Here is a 19,451-nt window from a genome sequence, read left to right as displayed (position 1 = left end):
CTACTCCCAAATACAGGAACAATAGGCCTCAAAACTCTCTCAAAAATTACTGACAAAAAATAGAAAGCCTAACCCTATTAAATTATATAAATATGAAATAATACTGTAGTGTTTTAATTAACATAACTTTCTGTTATTACCCTTAAATGATATAAAATGTATTTGTTATCTTGGCATCCAGTTTTTAAAATGTGGCTCATGACTTAAAAAAGCTAATATAGTGCTGTTTTAGAGAGAGCATATGTACCTCAGTTTGGAAAGGAAATAGATACAGTAGTGGCCAAAATTGTGGGAACCTTTTGGAAAAGTGTATTTTTGAGGTTTGATGGCTAATAACACCACTTTTTTTGGAGTAGTACCATAAAATTATATATCAATGGAAAGATAATTTAATCAAGAATGTAATGCTTTTCAATCTTTGTGTGAGAGATAAAAGTGGCTTTTTTTGTGGAATTCTAGATTTTAGGCCAAATTCCTGCAGTCTGCGCCAAACAGTCCTTGCACTCAACTTCACATTGCATTGCGCCATTTCATCTTGTATACACCCAGATGATTTTCTTCTGTTACGTAGGCACAGTCTCTTAATTCTTCTATCATCACTTGCTGTTATGCACCTTTTCCTGCCTTTACCAGTGTGGTTTTGTAGTGACTGAATCTCCTTATACCTTTTCAAAAACTTATAAATGCCACCTTTGGTTAAGTTTCCACCAATTTTTCTTCTAATTTTTTTATAACTGTAGCCTTGTTCACTTAATAATACTGTTTTACATTGCTTTCTAAGCGACCAGTCAACTCTTTGCACCATTATTTTAATTTTATTATGTTTTACAAGCTCACTAAATGAAAGAACACCAAAAAACCCAACCAACTTGATAGCGATCACATAACACACTGACAAATGTCCTCCTCTTAGCTTCAATACATGACATCAATAACTGAATCCTATTGTAATCTGATTGGCTCGTTGCCAAAACAAGATGACACCTGATTGGCTCTCTAAACATTCATGCTCATTGGCTACAATCAGATGAAGGAAAGCTACCTGATATCAACCTAAGCAAGTTGTGCTTCCTTTTTCTAGTTATTTGGCTATAATTTTTCATAGAATACAGATAATTGAACAAACTTTGTTGCATTACATTCTTGATTAAATTATCTTTCCATTGATATATAATTTTATGGTACTACTCCAAAACAAAATGGTGTTATTAGCCATCAAACCTCAAAAATACACTTTTCCCAAAAGGTTCCCACAATTTTGGCCACTACTGTACACATAACCAAGCCTTGCTTTTAGCAAAGAATTATGTTTTCCCCTCTTTTTAGAAAATTTTACCAAAAAAGGTGATAGTAGGGCTATTTCATGTATATTGCACATACCAATGGTTTCCTATTTTCAATTTCGTGTGAAGTCAGTGTTTGGTTATGGCATTTAAGGAGGTGATTTTAGCCATTTTTGTGCTCCTACCAAAAATATCCCAATTAATTTTTTCCTCATAATACTCTTGTCAATTAAGAATTTTTCTGTTCAGCTGCACAGACCATCATGGTACCCTACCAAGATTGAAAATTCTGCCAGCATAAACAAATAAAAGTAACACAAAATTAACACAAAATATCCATTAACAGCTTGCAAACCAGTAGAAAACTTCTTGGTCTTTTATCAAAATGTAATATTGAAAGCTGATTCATCATTCTTATACATTTTTTAAAATATTACCAAAATAAATATTATTGCAAAAGGGCTTTAAGTACCTGCTGTTTCTCTTGGCTCTTGCCCTAGCATAATATGCTTCATAGGATGTGGGTTTGAGGTCAAGGGCCTTGGTAGCAAATTCCTCTGCCATGCCAAAATCCTGCCAAAAATCACAGTGCGCAAATTAATGTAACCATTTGACTGAGGAGTATCTGCTAAAATAACTTAAGACATCTTCCTAATCCCATTTCTGCTGATCGTTTGAATCTGTTTGTGTCCATCTGTATCTGAGATACAGATGATTGCCATGAATTGAAGATGTGTACCCAAATTGCTTTCAGAAATACCTGGATGTCTGAAAGATCAGATATTGTAAAAGATATCTAAAAAGATATGTGAGCAGTCACATAACTCAGCACTAACCAATGTCTAGAACACATTTAGATGGTGCCCATTGTCCTCTCCCTCATCCCTCACCCAATTTAAACAATTCTAAAAGAGCCAAAACTTTCAAAAAGTTTCCAACTTTCTATATTCTTGGATGAAACTGTAAGTCATTACAAATGTTTTTTTTTAAGGCAATTACCCATTATCCCAAAAAGCTGCTGACTTAGTATTATCTAACTGGCAGTTCCACCCAGAATTATTTTCTGCAAGTTATACCATGGGGAAAAACTTGGAGAAGGAGCTTACATTAGTTTTTCTGCGACATCTTGATAAGTTCAGGTATAAGGAAACCCTGAGTTCATTGAAAGCTTTCATTTCTTCTCCAAAACTTTCTCGTGGAAACTTCCTTAAGGCATACTGATACCGCTGTGCTGCCTCCTTCATCTTCCCTTTCTGCAGATCAAACCACAGAACAATAATAATATTTCACTGCTAAAAGTGTTTTCATCTTTAAAATAAACTGGTAGTGCAGTGGGCATCATTAAAGACTAAAAAAAGTTTAGTACTTCACATATTTTATTAAGAATGTTTTTTATGGGATAATATAGACTTGGAATTTCATGCAAATTGTTTGAGGAATATTTGCACATTTACTTTCAGGATCTATCTATCTATAGGCAAGAGTCTGCTATGTGATATGATAGAGACCACAAAGACTTTTTTTAAAAAAACTAATTGAATCTGAAACTGCATTCTTTATCTTATGAAACTGGGATGTTTAAAATATTTTTAAACAATATCCTATGTAAATGTGTAACATTTTACCAGTCAGTTTAAAAGTTATGCAGCTATTTCATTTTGGAAGCTAACTAGATTTCAACAACAACAATTGTTTACATCAGGTAAGGAAGCAAATAATATAGTTGATGAAACTTAACTACTGGTATATTTGCTTCACACCTGAACCATGGCAGTGCTTTGAATATTCTTTTAAAAACAAGTTATGCCTGTAATAAAGACAATAATTTTTCATTTACAGGTATTTTTCTGTTTTATTAAGATGTATATTGTAAAGAGAAAAAGGTTATATTATACAAAACAGTATAATTCAGAGGCTACAAAGCTATGAGTAAACTACATTGCTACACTGAATTATGCACAGATTTTATCAATTTGAGATGTTTCAGAAAGAAGTACAGAGTAGTAACTTTATATTTAGATAACATTTATGAAGTTAATTATTAAAGGATATCTGTCTATATACGTAAACCCACTGAAATAAAAATTAATTAACACTTTAAGGTAGATTCACAAATGATATTTCTATAAAAAGAATGAAAAGGTAGGAGTGATCAGGTGCAATTCCATAAATCTCATTAAAATACAATCTTTCACTTGCATCTTAACTTTAACTTGAAAGTCATTTAATTAATTTCAACCTAAGTTATAATACTGATTTTTTTTTTTTGTAACGAAGAGAAAGGCATCCAATATATTTTAACTACTAATATAACACTGCCTTACATCTGGAGAAAATTCAAATTTCTTCATCCAAGTAAACAACTTCACATGTTTTGAAGAGTAAAGCATTTATGGAGGTATGTATTTATAAATGTCCTTAATAATACATTTCTCTATAAAGTGTCCACTGCACTGAGATAAGCTAAGCAAGAATCAATTAAATTGTGTGCACATTCATTTAAAATATAATTGGCAATGGTTGGGTAATTTCTAGTTGGAAAGCGTGTGAAGAAGCAATGGCGCTCCCTGCTGTCCCACTTGCAATACATTGCCTTATATTTGTGCTTCTCAACTTTGGCAATTTTACAAGATGTGTAGACTTCACAAACAAACTATGCTGTCTGGAGAATTCTGAAGTTGAAGCCAATGCATCTTAAAGTTGGTTGAGAAACACTGTCTTTTACAGATACTGTCTTGACTCAAGACAAACCTTGCTGTGCATTGTTTTGAATGTCGAGAAAGGCCGCTTCACAGCACATTGGTGCATGTGCAGCATCACTTGGCAACTCCTTAAACCAACACCAACATTTCCTGGGATCATGTTGTAGTTGCAGAGGGCAGTTGCTGATGGCTGTTAGCTGTGAAGTACTTTCCCCCCCCCACTTTCTGTTTTGGTTTTATTCATCATACACAAAGGCCTGTGCAAACTATGGTTCTGGAACATTCTAAAGCTTAGCTTTATCACTATATCAGTCTTTAGCATTTCAATTTACTGAGCTGAGTTTCAAAGATTACTCCTTGGCCAGGGCTTTTAACTTCTTTTGGAAGTGTCGTAAAATGAGGAGAATGGACTGTATGTCTTTCCATCAGGGAGAATCCTATGCACCTTATCCTTAAAACACAGCTATCAGTTCCCTACGCCTGATTTAAAAATAAATGCTTTTAAGGCATCAAGAGGCTTTTTTACCCTTCATCATCAAATGGGCCTCATGTTTGGCCTCCCTTGTTACTCCTTTAAAGTCCCTTGTGCTGGTGCACCATCCAGGGAACTTGGCTGTCATAGCTCCATATCTAAAAATGAAATTGAGAGGAAAGGAGGGGCGAAATCACAGGGTCCAGTGTATCCCTCCACTTCTCACTACTCTGCTTAGGTTGCCGTCTTCTTCTTTTCCCTTTGGAGAATAAGCACAAACTCCCTTAATCACTTCTTAATCTTTAATTTAAAAGATACTGAATGGTTTCCGTTTATGAAGTATTCATCTTCTAGTTCTCAAAAGTCTTTCCAAAATTGCTAGGACCTAAGGCAACTTACTTCTGTGAGAGCTGCTGACCATGAAAATTGTTCTCTTGGTTAATTACTTCAGTATGTCACACCAGAGAACTTTGTGCTCTGCAGACCAGTGAACCTTACATTATTTCACACAAGGAAAGTTATACGCATGCCAGAAAACTCAGCACTTTTTTTTGTCACGAAGACCTCAAAGCTCCATGCCTTTCATGGTGGGAATTGGCTTACTTCATAGCTCATCAGAGTCTAAAGGGCTGCTTTTATGTCTGCTGTCACTGCCAAAGGATACCCAATCAGGACACTCATGGAGTGTTCCCAGCTCCAATCCACCCAGTATTACTGCTTGGATGTTGCTGACTGGCCTCGTGTAGCTTTTCACAAGGCAGTCCACTGTTCTATGTTAACGGAGACCATCACTCTACAATATGCTTTCTATTCTCTAATATGTGTCATGTAGAGAGTCATAAAGAATAATGAGAGTTCAGTTTTCTATAACTGCAATTCCTTTAAGTAATCATCTGCACATTCAAGCACCCCTCCCTTTGAGCCTCTTATCGCATCAAGCTCCTTAACCCTACTCTCTGAAGGGGCATCCGTAATAGGAAGGAACAGCCCAACCAAATGACCAACTTTAGAATGTTCCAGAGCTGTATAGCCTTCACGGGCACAAATCTGTGAATCTGAATATCCTGGTTAGAAGTACATAACTAGTCATTGTTATTTCTCCTATGTAAGATTACACGGGATTTACGATTACCTATATTATTTCTTCATGTGATTTTCACTGTCATTAGAGAAACCTTACTAGAATCAGGATTACACTGTATTATATTCGTGCACAGTTCATGTATGAATACAGAAATCAACATTTAAACATTAGTTGCAACAACCATTGCCTTGCTTACACCTTTATATTTGAAATGAAGTTATTTTATTTATCTTTTTCCTGCAGCCAAGACTAATATTATTAATATTACAAATAAAAGCAAATATACTGTTGTACAAAGCCCCTCTGCACGTAATGGTAGTTTAGCAATCCATAACTATGGATTTTTTACCGGTACATATTACCTTTTCACTCATTCATTCAGATCTCAATTACCCCAAGTATCCACCTACTTTATACATGATGTTTCCTTCTTCAATTAACTTCTGTAGAAGGATAATCAGAATATCAGGTTTTGAAGTAGCCATGGCCCATGCTGCATTTCCTGAAATAAGTAAAATTAACTCTTAAATGCATTCTAAGAACTCTTTCAAATGATTGACTACTCCTATATTTATGTAACTCAACAGTGCCTCTTAGTTGACACTATCAGGAGTGCTCCCTCTCCATTTTAATCCAAGCTTTACAGCATAATAATTTGTCTGACTAAAACAAACCAGCTCTTTTGCAAATGAAGAACACAATTAAGAAGGCAATCTTAGTTTTTAGGCTGTTGTTGAATTTTCAGGCTAAATCCTGACATGAAAAAGGGATGTTGCTTGCAAGTAGATCAACTATTTTCACAAAGTGGCTGGCTATTCATGATCCAAGAATCCCATAAAAAGTGGGATGCTTTAATCTGTTTTCCAACAATCTCAAGAGGCCTTGCTGCTGTCAAGCCTACATCTTTGAAATGGATTCTGCAGCCTCTGAAACTCAAGGTGCTATAGAACAGTTTCCCTGTACTGGATTATATTAGCATGCCTTGCTGTTTTTTGGAATTCCATGTATTCCAACAGCTATCTCTTCAAATCTGAGCATTTGGATATATTGTTTAAAAGAACACATCCTAGGATTTTCACAGGTCTTACTAAGCCTATCTGTTGAGGGCTGAAAAAGAAAACCCAAACTTTTTTTTTGTTTTGGCACTTGGACTGAACAGAGCGGCTCTTGGCTTACAAGTACCTAATTACATTTGCCACTTTAGCACTTGAGGAAGTGTGGAAATACCTTTCCTGAACCAGAGTTCTTCCCAAGAAGAAATGAACCCTATCTCACTGTTCTGGATAGTGGGAATCAAAAGCAGCTCAGGAGAATTGCAGTCTGCAAAGAAACAAAGCCATTCCACCCTGGAGATACTATGGAGGTCCTCACCCAGAGTCAAGAGGAAGTCAAGGTCTCAGTGAAAAGACCCAAGGTGAAGGTAAACCCAAGCAAGTCGGATGCCTTGTCTAGGAATCGTCTGCCTTCTTGTTTGTCCCAGTGATTAAGGACATTAACAATACAAGATTGTCTGAGTTAATCAAATCAGGTTAGACTGATTTGTTTTTATTGCTCTGTTCCTGAATGCTTTGAGTCCTTTGTTGAAGTGGGCAGTCTACAAGTAACTGTAGAAATAGCTTAATAAATTCACTCTGAAGTAGGAGTACTTCCCCAAAGGAGCAGGTCCAGAACTTTTAGACAAATGATTTCTGTTGGATTGTCATGTCTAACCCTACCTGCATGAGGAAAATCTGGACCAATCATCCAGGCCATCCTAAGTTTTAGACTTTTTTAGTCTTTTTAGCTTTTTAAATTGTCAAATGGGTTTTAGTTTTCAATGTTTAAAATTTTTGGGCCACAGTTATTTAATTCTTTTAATAATTTTAAATTTTGTATTGATATGTGTTTTAGTTCTGGCTGTGCACCGCCCTGAGTCCACTTGGAGAAGGGTGGGATATAAATTGAAAAAAAGGAAAAAAAGCAAAGCAAAAGGTTAGATTACTGCAATATGCTTTACTTGGGGCTATATTTTAAAACTATTTGATAGTGACAATTAATAAAAAATGCACAGCCCACTCGGGGTGCAGTCTCTGGATATGTCCAGCGTAGCTATTCAGAGCACTGTAGTAATAATAATAATATAATAACTTTATTGTCATTGTACGTGTGTACACAGTACCCATACAATGAAATTCACTTAACACCCAAAGACCAGGTCCAACACACATAACAATCTCCAAACACCCCCCCCCCACCTACCACCAATTCCCCACCCCTAAACCACCCAAACATCCACACAACAGACCAAGTAATGCTGTCCCACAGCTCACTGATGGTGGCCCTTTAGTTCATTGTTGAGTGCAATTATAGCTCTGGGATAAAAACTATTCAGAAAACTTGTGGTCCGAGTTTTAATTGTTCTGTATCTTCTGCCAGAAAGCAACAGTCCAAAAAGTATTGGTAGCCAGTGGACTTTTGGTTAGAATTTCAATAGCTAGCCATTACTTTTAAAATTCTACATGATTCTACATAACCTAGATATGCTTAGAACGGAAGACAAGCAATCTATCCAGGATATATATTAGACAGGGATCACAGATATTTATGGGTGGAGGGCTTTGTCTCTCTCTATATGCTCCATCCTGAAGGAACAGCCTTCCCCGATAGCTTTCACAGAAGAACATTCAGAGTGCAATGTTGACAGGCATTACCATGGGAGGGATCTTAATATAATTTTAATGAAAATATTTATTTTGTATTAGTGTTAATGAGTTATGCACCACTGAAAGTCCACGTAGAGTTGGCAGCCTAGAAATATTGTAATAAACTTAGCAATGTGGAATAACCTATTTCTGTCTTGTTCTTGGATGACTCCATTCTTTCTAATCTTATTTTGTTTCTATTATAGCTGCTAATTTTTCATGATCTGTAACAAGATATGTAACCTTGGGGGTGGGGGGTTCGCTCTAAAAAATAGACAGACATGAAATTTTATATGAATTAACTGAACTATTAATCTGATTATTCTTTATGTGTTTAATAATTCTACCTTATTTGGTCACATTTGTAATTACAATTCAGCATTAAGTTTGAAGGTACCTGGGAGTTAATGCCCAAGCTTTGGATACTTACAGGCTAAGAATTTAACTTAAAATAGATAACATCTGAATTGCTAGAAATCTCAGTTTATTTAGGATAGGCATAATATTAGTACTAAAATTGTATTTATAAAACAGTCTGGTGCAAATAGTTTGGGTTTTGAAACATTCCTAAACAGAACCATTTTATTCTCTCAACACCTTTCACTGACCTAGCTTGGCTCCTTTTCGAAGCAGGGTGACTACCACTGATGTATTTCGACATCCAATGGCTCTGTCCAGCGGGCGCATTCCACTATTATCAACATGCTCAATTATGGCTCCCTTCTCCACTAAATACTGCACCTGTAAACAATAAAAATATAAAGCAATAAAGCTTTTTAAAAAATCAACAACATTACTTTGTGGTAACTGGTGCAACCACTCAATCCTCAATTTGAAACAATACAACCGGGAACAGTTATTTCATGTATTTGTTTTGTACATCAATTCCCTATTACTGTAGTAGGATTACTTGATCAATAAAGTGCTCCACAGCTGTTTTTCCAGGAAGCATAATCTTGAAAGAAATGTTTAATTAATATTTCTTAATGTATTTCATCAAGCTTCAAAAAACCTTTGGCATAACTTGATTTGTAAATTAAAATATTTTCTACCGGCAGACATCGTATTTAAAAAACGCCAGGTACTTAACCATTTATATTACAAATATCCAGACTTTAACCATAAAATGCCCTAAGCATTTTTCATACTTTTATACTTGGCTAATTCAGAACACAGCGGCCTGGACAATTTTGCTCAAGCCTAGACTTGTACTTGTGTCATCTCTTCTGCAGAAACTGCGGGTACAATTCACAGTGCTGGTTATCACCTTTAAAGCCCTACATGGTTTAGGGCCAGGTTATTTGAAGGTCCACGTCTCCCCTATTATATCCACCCACCCCCACCAGCATGGGAAGGCAGGGAATACCAATGGTTTCATCAATTAGGGATTGTCATCTAGTGGAACCATGGAAAAAGGGTCTTCTCAGTGATGGCCACTTTGTTATGGAACATCATTTCCCCCTCCCCCCGAGATACAGTTGGTCCCCACCTTGCTCCTTTTCCAAAAGGCCATAAAAACATTGCTTTGTTAGTAGGCCTGGGGTCAACAGAGGGAAATGGAGCTAATTAAGTGGTTAATCTAATTGTGTTGTTCTGCCACGAGGAGTGGTGGTAGGGTTTTTTATTATATGATGGATCTTTTAAATTTTTAAATGTTGTAAGCCATCTGGAGTCACCTATATGTGCGTTGGCCAGCTATATAAATTTGTTAAGATGAATAAATAGTTCTGCAGCTAGACTGTTGTTACAGGCATCCATGTTATACGAAAGTACAATCTACAAATATATAAAGTACGAACTACAAAAATTAATACTAAAGCTATACTCAAGGACTTTGAGGCATCTTTTTGCATCTCATCTACTGAAATCACAATAAACAATGCAATTTTGATGTTAGGCAATAGGAAAAAAAACAGGTTATGATGTTATTCCTTTCAGTATTTTGATCTGATGGTGTGACACAGCATTGAAGGTATCTGAATTGAGAATCAGATGAGCAAAATATATGCATTTCTAAATTACTCAACATTAAATAGCAGTTATATTTTTTAAAAAAAATCTGTTAAATGTATTTCCTGTACCTACAAAAAAAGCAGTATGAATTTACTTAAATGGTATTCAAATGGAGAAGATACCAATAGTTTTACTTGATTTCAGATAGTGAAATTGACAGAGAAGATAAAATGCATTTTGGCTTACAATATCTGAGTCTCCATAGAATGCTGCTAGATCCAAAGGTGTCCTTCCATTCTTGTCTGTTTGTCCTATTTTGGCATCTTTTTCAACCAAATATTGGACCACACTCTTATGTCCTTTGAGGCAAGCCCAGCTTAACGCTGTCAGGCCTTCCTTGTCCACTAATGAAATATCAGCACCTACATGCAAAAAAAAAAAAAAAAAAAATTGAGTGAAAAAATGTTTTTTTGATTAAGCTGATTTTCATATATGGTATTTTTCATTTAATTGCTTGACTTTCCCTAGAAAGCTCACAACACACACTGTTTAATTTCAACTGGAGTTGTGGTCTTTGCCTGAATTCATAAAAGTCAATCTATGTTCAGAAATACAGCAATAATAAATACTATGTATATTAGAATAACTGGAAAAATAAGGGAAAAAAGTTTTGGAGAAGCTATTCATTGTACCTTTAGAGACTAGAAATTCAACAGTGCTCAGATGTCCTTCACAAGATGCCACCATGAGTGGTGTTCTACTTTGCCTGTCACTTAAATTTATATCAGCACCATGTTCCAATAGAAGCTTTGCTATCTGGAAAAATGAAAAAAGCCTCATTAGCCCTGCTGCAAAATTACAATCATTGAAAACAAAAGAAAAGATGTCCTTCACATGAATATCTGAACCGATATAAACTCTGGCTAGCTGACTGAAACAAATTTAAACCACAAAATACAAATTTCTCCTAACCATACTAGACCAGAGGGTAGTAGGGAGTTTCCAGAAGTAAAGATGTGACCCAGACGTTATTTGAGATGTCTCAGAAATAATTATCTGGCAAAACAGCCCTATTTTGGGACAAGCCACCTCAAGGATACACAACAAAGGATTTATTACCAGAACCACCCGTTTGCAACTGAGAACACTGAGAGTTTATGCACCAGAGACAAATTCCTTGTGTGCCCAATCATGCTTAGCCAATAAAGAATTCTCTCCTCTCCTCTCCCCTCTCTCTTTGCTAAATCAATTAGTTTTACACATTTGTAGTTATATCTAAACAAAGCCATGGCTTTCGTTAATTCATCAGATTTCCTTTTGATTTCCAAAATGGCTACTCTGAGTTGACATTATGAATCTTTCCTTCATTCCCGTCAATGAAACTGTTTTATGCATAATGGTATAGCCCCACCTGCCAGTGCCCCTGACGCACGGCACAGAAAAGCGGAGGTATCCCTCTCTTATTAGGTCTTGTAACTAGAGCCCCGTGTTCAAGTAACAGCTCACATGCTTCCAGTTTTCCTCTCCCAGCAGCAGCAGTCAATGCTAAAAATTTAAGAAAAATAAAAAGAAAGTACTATATAGGTTTTAAAGGGGACCAGAAACTTTAAAGAAAAACCATAAGAACATTCTATGTATTAAGGCTACATAGAGCATATAATTAAATAATCACTAAAAGGGAACTTCCCTATACCCTCAGATTTTAACTTTCATTTTAATTATAGAGAGGAAAATAATTCAGTTTGTTTGTATTAAAAATCAGAACTCTTGTCCGTATTTTAATAGGGTTATTTGACTCTACCTAAATTTAAAAATATGCTTGAACTTTTATCTAAAATACTAGTGTATAAGGAAATACACTTAAAATTTTTAAAAACATGTCATTTGGCATTGGGAATAACTCTTACTTATTTTAGGATTGTGCTGACCCAAGGAGTCTGACAGTTGTATTTATACTTAGCTGATCACTATGGGTAGTGTAAGGCAAGGCTAGTCACCGTGGTAAAAAGAGAATGCAGAGCAGACCTGTCTTCTATCTCAGTATTGCTCATAGCTCTAAGGTCACTTAAGATACAAAAACAATGAATCTCAAGTATACCATATTGGGAAAAAAGCAAGGCCGAAGATTAGTTTGCACTGGGCTTAAACAAACAAGTTCCTCTGGGGAAAAAAAAAAACTATGCTCAGGAATGCTAACCATTCTAGTTGAAAAACCCCATCTCTAATCTGTCCGATGAATTCTGACTTTAGGAAAAGAAGTTTAAATGAAAATCTAAACAAGAAGCTGATGCTAAATGGAAAATATGAGAGCGACCCATTAGACCAGAGGAATGCTGCCACAAATGTTGAAAAAAGTTGGGGTGAAGGAAAGGACATTTTTCAGTTAAATGATTCGAACAGCTGAAAGCTGCTGTACTCAATATAAGCTGTCTCATTCGCTTTACTGTATCTCACATGGTATTTCAAATAATCTCCGTTTCACAAATGTTGGCTTTTGTGCACAGCTACCTTCTGACACAGTGGAGCAAAACTTATTGGAATTTAATTTCTAGCATACATCTTTTCTGGCAAAATAGGACAGTAGCTTTTGCACTATTGAATCAGGCCATGACTGATTCATGTCAGTGTTTTCCATCCTGACCCCAGAATTCCAGGCAGATGTATTTTTTTGTCCAACCCGAGGTAGAATTCGCAATCTTCTGCAAGTCAAACACAGGCTTCATTGAACATTAAGCACCCCTCCATTCTCAGATACTGGTCTAATGTTGTACATTACATAATTAGACAGACCCACTGAAAAAAGAAAAGGATCATTCCTTAATAAAAAAAAAATCATACAAACCACCTTGTTGCTAATATCCTTACGATTTATATTGATATTGTTTCCTGATTGCTTATTTGTAACCTATGACTATCATTAAGTGTTGTACCTTATGATTCTTGTTGACTGTATCTTTTATTTTATGTACACTGAGAGCATATGCACCAAGACAAATTCCTTGTGTGTCCAATCCAATAAATATTGGATTGGACACACAAGGAATACACTTGGCCAATAAAAATTCTATTCTATTGTATTCAAAGAAATGGAAATTAATGCTTTGAGCCTCACAATACATGGGGACAATCAGAAATACTAATTAGAATTAAACATTAAAATGATAAGCTGCATTAACTTCATTTACTTAAGTACACTTTCATTGCACACTTTCCACAAAGAAATGAGGAGAGGCTCTGACAAAAGAAGCAAGCAAACTTTAAAATAAACAAGCACTGCCATGACAAAAAAATGTGAATTTTTAAGTCTAACATTGCTTCACAAAAGGTAACAGCCTTAAAAAGTTCAGTTCCCTATTCATGCTTATCATGAGTATTAATACCATGACATAGTCACCCTGACACTATCATTGCTATCTCTGGGTAAACACCACAAACAATCACCAGATTTTCAACCAGTGAATTAAGCTTGGTAATTGTGTCTCCCCCCCCACCCCAAATTGGTAAGCATTGCTCTAAATCTACACATTTCACTCAGCTTTTACAATATACCATTGTTTGGAAAGGTTTTTAAAAAAACTTTCAGCACATATACCTGTTTCTCCCCATAAAGTATCTGTTTCATTGATGTCAATTTTAGGCTCCTTGTCAATTCTTATCAAAAAACGAATGACCTAAGAGAAGAAAAATGAAAAGAGAGGAAGGGAAGAGAAACAGTTGATGAAGTCCGACAAATCAAGAGTTTGCTCAACTGCTGCACTTCATTACTATGAATGATGCTTGTGTAAACACTGAGTTTCAATTAAAGGACACATTATACATTGATTGTACTGAATTAACTTTTAGCTTAAACGGACTCCAGAGGATGGTAGAGGACAGGAAGACCTGGAGAAACATTGTCCATGGGGTCACGATGAGTCGGACACGACTTCGCAACTAACAACAACAACACTGAATTAACTTAACAGCAAAGCTGACACAGATGTAGCTTGTGAATAAAGCAGGTCTTTTTGCCTTTTAGCTTTGAAAAGTTCGAAATTAAAACTCCCCAATATTCATCAACTAGGTCAGCGGTTCTCAACCTTCACCATGGACCGCCTTTAAATACCTTTTCTGGCCACGAACCATGACCTCGGATCCCCAAGACTTAACTCAAGATTTAAATTGTAACATTTCTTCAAGTCTTCGTGGATCCCCTGTGATGACATTGGGGTTCCCCAGGAGTCCTCAGACCACAGACTGAGAACTAGTGAACCAGATTATCATCAGGAGTGGCCAATAGATTGTCTCAGAAGACAATGTGCCTATTATTGGTATCTTATTCCCTGCAATGTGCAGCTATAGGAGTACACTTATTTTTCATTAAAGTGGCAATAGGTCCCAACAGACTTTTGCATAAAAAGGTAAAAATCAAACAGTTCCATGGGAAATGTTTAGATTATTCTGAGTATGATGCTCTTGAAGTCTGAAACCATTGTTAACATATAAATACAACCTTGAAAACATAACAGCTGTATTCAAAGTTGTTTGACTTGTGCTATTAATCAATATTCAATATAATTAAGGTTGAATTTCATATTGACGACAATTGAATTGGGTTTGGATGGTTTTATGGAACTTTATGGAAAAGAAATTTGACTAAAGTTAAATGTACACAATACAAACCACAAGTGTGGTATATATGTTAGAGAACTGTAGCTGGGGAATTAAGAGATTCAAAATCTGGAAAATAAGTGGGTGATTTGAGTGAATGAGTAAGACTTATTAGAGAAAAAAAAGCAAAGGTATAAACAAAGAATTCTGTTAAGTATTTCCACTTTCAAAGGTGAATCCCATATATAGACAATAGTGAAGGTTTAATAAGGCAGGTAACTTCCTCCATCCCCTGGATCAGAGGTTGCCACTTAGAAGGGCCAAAGAAACATGGCTTCTCATTACCCCCTGCTGTCGAGTGGCATCTCTCCAGACATTTGAATAGCCCTGATGATCAATGATTTGTGAAGACTTAGCTACTTCATCAAGCCAAACAGGCAGGGATACTATTAGTATCTTTCTAGATGAGTAATGCCTCTTTTTAAAATGTTTGAATTCTTGTGTATGTATATACAGCTGTTTTATAATGTATGATCTTGGTTTTAATATTTGATCATAATTATTTTAAACAAAATTTGTGAACTTGAATCCTACTCGGAATCAACTGAATGGAATGGTCTATACCATTAGCCCTGCAAGCAGCCAAATACATTCATTAACACAAATTAGTATCCTGTTTTCCTCCCTCCTCCCCCCCCGCCACCCCCCCGTACGTCTGGACTAAAAAGAGGAGAATACCTATGAAAGGACAGGCTGGTCTACATCTGGATACTGTAACACAATTACTAGCCTCTTTATCATACCAACTAGAGGAGAAGTATTAGTGTATTGCCTTGGCCTCTGGGAGGAAACACAAAGAGCACAAAATTGTAGGCCTTCAGTGGTCTTCCATGAATTCACACCAATCGGTTATAGCCTATGCTCGTGATGGCAAACCTATGGCAGGCATGGCAGAAGTGGCATGCAGAGCCCTCTCTTTTGGCATGCGTGCCATTGCCAGCTGCTCTTCTGGTTTCCAGCATACGCATGCGTGCCGGCCAGCTGGTCTTCGGGTTTCCGGGGCTCTCGCATACGCGAAGATCAGCTGACTAGCACGCATGTGCCGTGCTGGAAATCCGAAAAGCAGCTGACGATGGTGCGCATGCCCACAGAAAGGGCTCTGTGTGCCACCTCTGGCACACGTGCCATAGGTTCGACATCTGGTCTTCAAGTTTCTGGGCTATGGCATGTTCTCTGGTTTGGGGACTCAGTGCCGAAAAGGTTCGCCATCACTGGCCTATGCAGACCCATGTTCCAACTTCTGAAATCTTACAGAATTATTAACTTCCATGCATATCATACAATTAGGCACATTCATTCTCTTTTAGATGGCAATACGGTTTGCCCCATTTTATGACCTTTTTTACCATGGTTGTTAAATGAATCAGTGCAGTTATTAAGTTAGTAGCATGTTGGTTCAGTGAATCTGGCTTTCCCATTGACTTTGCTTGTCAGAAGATCACAAAAAGTGATCACATGACTCCAAGACACTGCAACCGTCATAAATATGAACCAGTTGCCAAACATCCAAATTTTGATCACGTGGATGCTACAATGGTCACAAGTGTGGAAAATGGTCATAAATCACTTTTTTTCAAAGTTACCTGTTGTAACTTTAAACTGTCACTAAACGAACTGTTGTAAATTGAGGACTACCTGTAGTTCAAATGAGGTCAGATTGGGGCAGGATAGAATATAACAATTACTTCATGTAATCTGGACTCTACGGTGTGTTAATGCATCTCAAGGTAGCATTTGCCTTTTTAGCAGATGCATTGCACTGCTATGTTTAATGCCTACTCATTGAGGACATCCAGATCCTTTATACACGTACTGCCACCAAACTAGATCTCCCCTCCTCCCATACTTATGCATTTCATTTTTCTTATCCAGAGGCAGAACTATACATTTCTCCCTGCTAAATTCCATCTTTTTTAATTTCAACCTACCGTTAAAACCTGAGTAAATTTTTTCTAAAGCATTAGCTACTGAGAAGAGGAGGAAACTTAAAGGTAGTTCTCGTCACCTGCAGAGTGTATTTGCAACAAACATATGGTAGTGTCTATGCTGCCTTGGGACAGACATTCAGTTGGCAAATCTACAGTTTCTTGATTTCTCTTCTTTTTAAAGATGGATATTGTATTTGCTGTTTTTCGATGTTCTAGGATTTTGCCAATCCTCCAGGAGTTCTCATACACAATCAAGAGTGGTTCTCCAATCATTTCCACTAGTTCCCTTAGGACTGTAGGATGTAATCCATCTGGCCTTGTCTATCGTAAACTGCGGATCCGTCCTCCTCTCAGTGGCATAACAAGGACCATGTTAAGTTCCACTCCCTTTCTAAGAGAGGACATACAGTTTCTGCAATCCATAGTTCCGGAAGTTTCTGGAACCACTTGGTATTCTTCTTTGATTATGTGTCCTTCCCTTCTCTAATCCTTTCTTGTATATGTCCCTTTTCCTCTTCAACATTTTAGAGAGTTCTGCCTATATCCATGCTCGCCTCTTTAGAGATCTTCTAATTTTACAGAAGTTATTTACAACTGTTTCTTCATATCTTGTTTCATGGGATTTTTCATCCTTCCTGGATCCTTTTTTCTTTCAGGATTTCAAGCCAATGAAATTAATCTCTCCTCCCTCACAGCTCATCAAAGTCTGCTATTCATTACTATGCAGGTATGACGGTACTTTTTTCTTTTGGATATTATAAATTCAAAGATAACATGATCATTTTCTCACCAAGTGTTCATCACCATTCTTCAACCAATTCCTCCTCCTTGGTGAGGGTTAGGTTCAGGATAGCAAATGTTTTGTGCTTTTTGACCAAGTAATGAACAATAACAAACAGGATTTGTTGTTACTTCTAAGTCTCAGCAGTTATATTCCCAGCAGAAGTCAATTCAAATTCCCTGTTCTCTGACACAGAAAAGCCTCATCCATATGGCCTGCTTGCCCGTACGCTCTGTTATAAATTCCCAAGTCTGACTGAAGGGAAAACCTGTGATATTTGGGTAAGAGGCCACTTCTATGCTAAGGTCTGGGTGTGATGTGAACCTCAAAGGAATTTCTTGTTGCGAAGTCTCTTGGCTCATGAATGAGAGGACTGATTGCAACAAACCAGTTTAATAAATGCCTGCCTATGCTTTGTGACCTTTCACAAAACAAAAAAAAAGCCATTTATGCCCATTAGAGGGTGAAAATTTGTTCCCACAATGTTGTCTTTTTTTAAATGGAATTTTTGGAGCCTGAAGTTTGAATCTTAGGTGCCTCTGATAGGAGGGTTAAATACAAGTTAACAATTAAGAAGCAGAAAAAAACTAAAACATCAGTAAAGAATAATCTTTAAAGAAAAAAAGCTGTGAAGATCAAAAACAAACAGAAGGAAGGGTTGGCAGGACTGAGACATGGGAGGATGTGTATGTGAGCCTTCCCCTGAGCATTTTGTAAGCTCTTTCCATAAAGTTCTAAATGGGCCTCACTTTGGGGATTCACACTTATCTGTGTGAATCAAAGAGATATCCTGAAGTGTATACATACAAACATTCATATTAGTCTATAATATTAACACACTATTTTAGATACATATTCTGTCTTACTTAACACAAAAAAATTAAAGAAGCAATTCTTTGTTTTTACTGGTTCTTTACAGATAATTTCTTTAAGAAGCCTCTACAGCAGGGATGTCAAACTCATGGCCCACAGGCCGGATGCATCACACCTGGGCCACGCCCACAGCCAGTTTAGCAAAAGGTTAAAAAGTCATGATACATCACATGACGATACTGTGACAATGCGAGTTTGACACTCCTGCTCTACTGCTAACCATATAATAATGAAGGGACACGTAAAAAAGCAAACTATTTCAATATGAATTGAATAAGAAATGATTATTGCTAATAGCTATCTGGATATTCTGTTCCAATTAAATAGAAGTTGTTCACTTTGTTTGGATTTTATTTTAAAACCAAAAAGAATCTTCTATTTACACAGGAAGACCTAATCCTGCTTTACTCCATGCACAGCAGAGTTCAACATGTTTTTAAAAGTTGCAATAAAAATATTACAGATGTTAAAGTGTGCAAGCAAATATTAATTTGATAAAATTATAAATGCATCAGGTGAGCCTTTGAGCCCAATATCGCCAATCCAGCAGCTTTAGTTACAAACTGAAGTATGTTGTCTAGCTAGCTGAAACCAAGCCCCAAATCAAAGGCACTTAAAAAAGGAAAACCAGTCAAGACTCTGTTTGCTGTACATGCTAAAATTGTGAGCATCCAAGTTTGGCAGTGGGGCAGGCTGGGTTCAGTGTCAATCCGGCGTATTGTATATACTAACCTTTTTTGGTTTCCATTTTACACAAAGATGCAATAAGTATGGTTCTTTATATGGGGAAAAGGCGTCTCTTTTTTAAACCTATGAACAGATGTAATGAGCATTTGGAACAACCTTGAGGAACAGGAAGAACTGGAACCAAAATAATAGATAAAAGAAATCTGAGTCCAGGCCAGAACTGTAGCTTGAGAAGGCACTGCAGACAAGAAACTCCCCAGTTCCCATGAAGATAAAGGGAGGAAGGGGAGGGAGGTGTATTCAGACTGGCAAGATTTTGTTACAATAGCTCTATAATAAAAGTGGCCTCCATGACTT

At 36.7% G+C, this 19,451-nt stretch overlaps 2 protein-coding genes across 11 annotated transcripts in view; one reads left to right on the top strand and one right to left on the bottom strand.

Moving 5' to 3' along the window:
• The window catches only part of TANC1 (tetratricopeptide repeat, ankyrin repeat and coiled-coil containing 1), a 159,908-nt gene that overhangs the window by 3,021 nt on the left and 137,436 nt on the right, over window positions 1-19,451 (bottom strand). For all 10 annotated transcript variants that reach the window (XM_087881918.1, XM_034425697.3, XM_034425687.3 and 7 more), the window contains 8 exons: window positions 13,768-13,846; window positions 11,587-11,720; window positions 10,868-10,991; window positions 10,422-10,597; window positions 8,831-8,963; window positions 5,952-6,043; window positions 2,390-2,536; window positions 1,756-1,856 (listed from right to left, as the gene is read on the bottom strand). In XM_087881918.1, coding sequence (XP_087738044.1) covers window positions 1,756-1,856; window positions 2,390-2,536; window positions 5,952-6,043; window positions 8,831-8,963; window positions 10,422-10,597; window positions 10,868-10,991; window positions 11,587-11,720; window positions 13,768-13,846 — 986 coding nt within the window. The remainder of the gene's footprint in view (window positions 1-1,755; window positions 1,857-2,389; window positions 2,537-5,951; window positions 6,044-8,830; window positions 8,964-10,421; window positions 10,598-10,867; window positions 10,992-11,586; window positions 11,721-13,767; window positions 13,847-19,451) is intronic.
• Window positions 1-19,451, top strand: part of WDSUB1 (WD repeat, sterile alpha motif and U-box domain containing 1) — a 48,914-nt gene that overhangs the window by 27,449 nt on the left and 2,014 nt on the right. Inside the window, exon 12 of the transcript XR_015731124.1 lies at window positions 17,410-17,480. The gene's annotated coding sequence lies outside the window, so the exon portion shown is untranslated. The remainder of the gene's footprint in view (window positions 1-17,409; window positions 17,481-19,451) is intronic.

Source organism: Pantherophis guttatus, chromosome 1 (genome assembly GCF_059756535.1).
Source record: "Pantherophis guttatus breed Tessera chromosome 1, ASM5975653v1, whole genome shotgun sequence".
NCBI lineage: Eukaryota > Metazoa > Chordata > Lepidosauria > Squamata > Colubridae > Pantherophis > Pantherophis guttatus.
The sequence above is the reverse complement of the archived record's forward strand: the minus strand, read 5'-3'. Positions and strand labels throughout refer to the sequence as shown.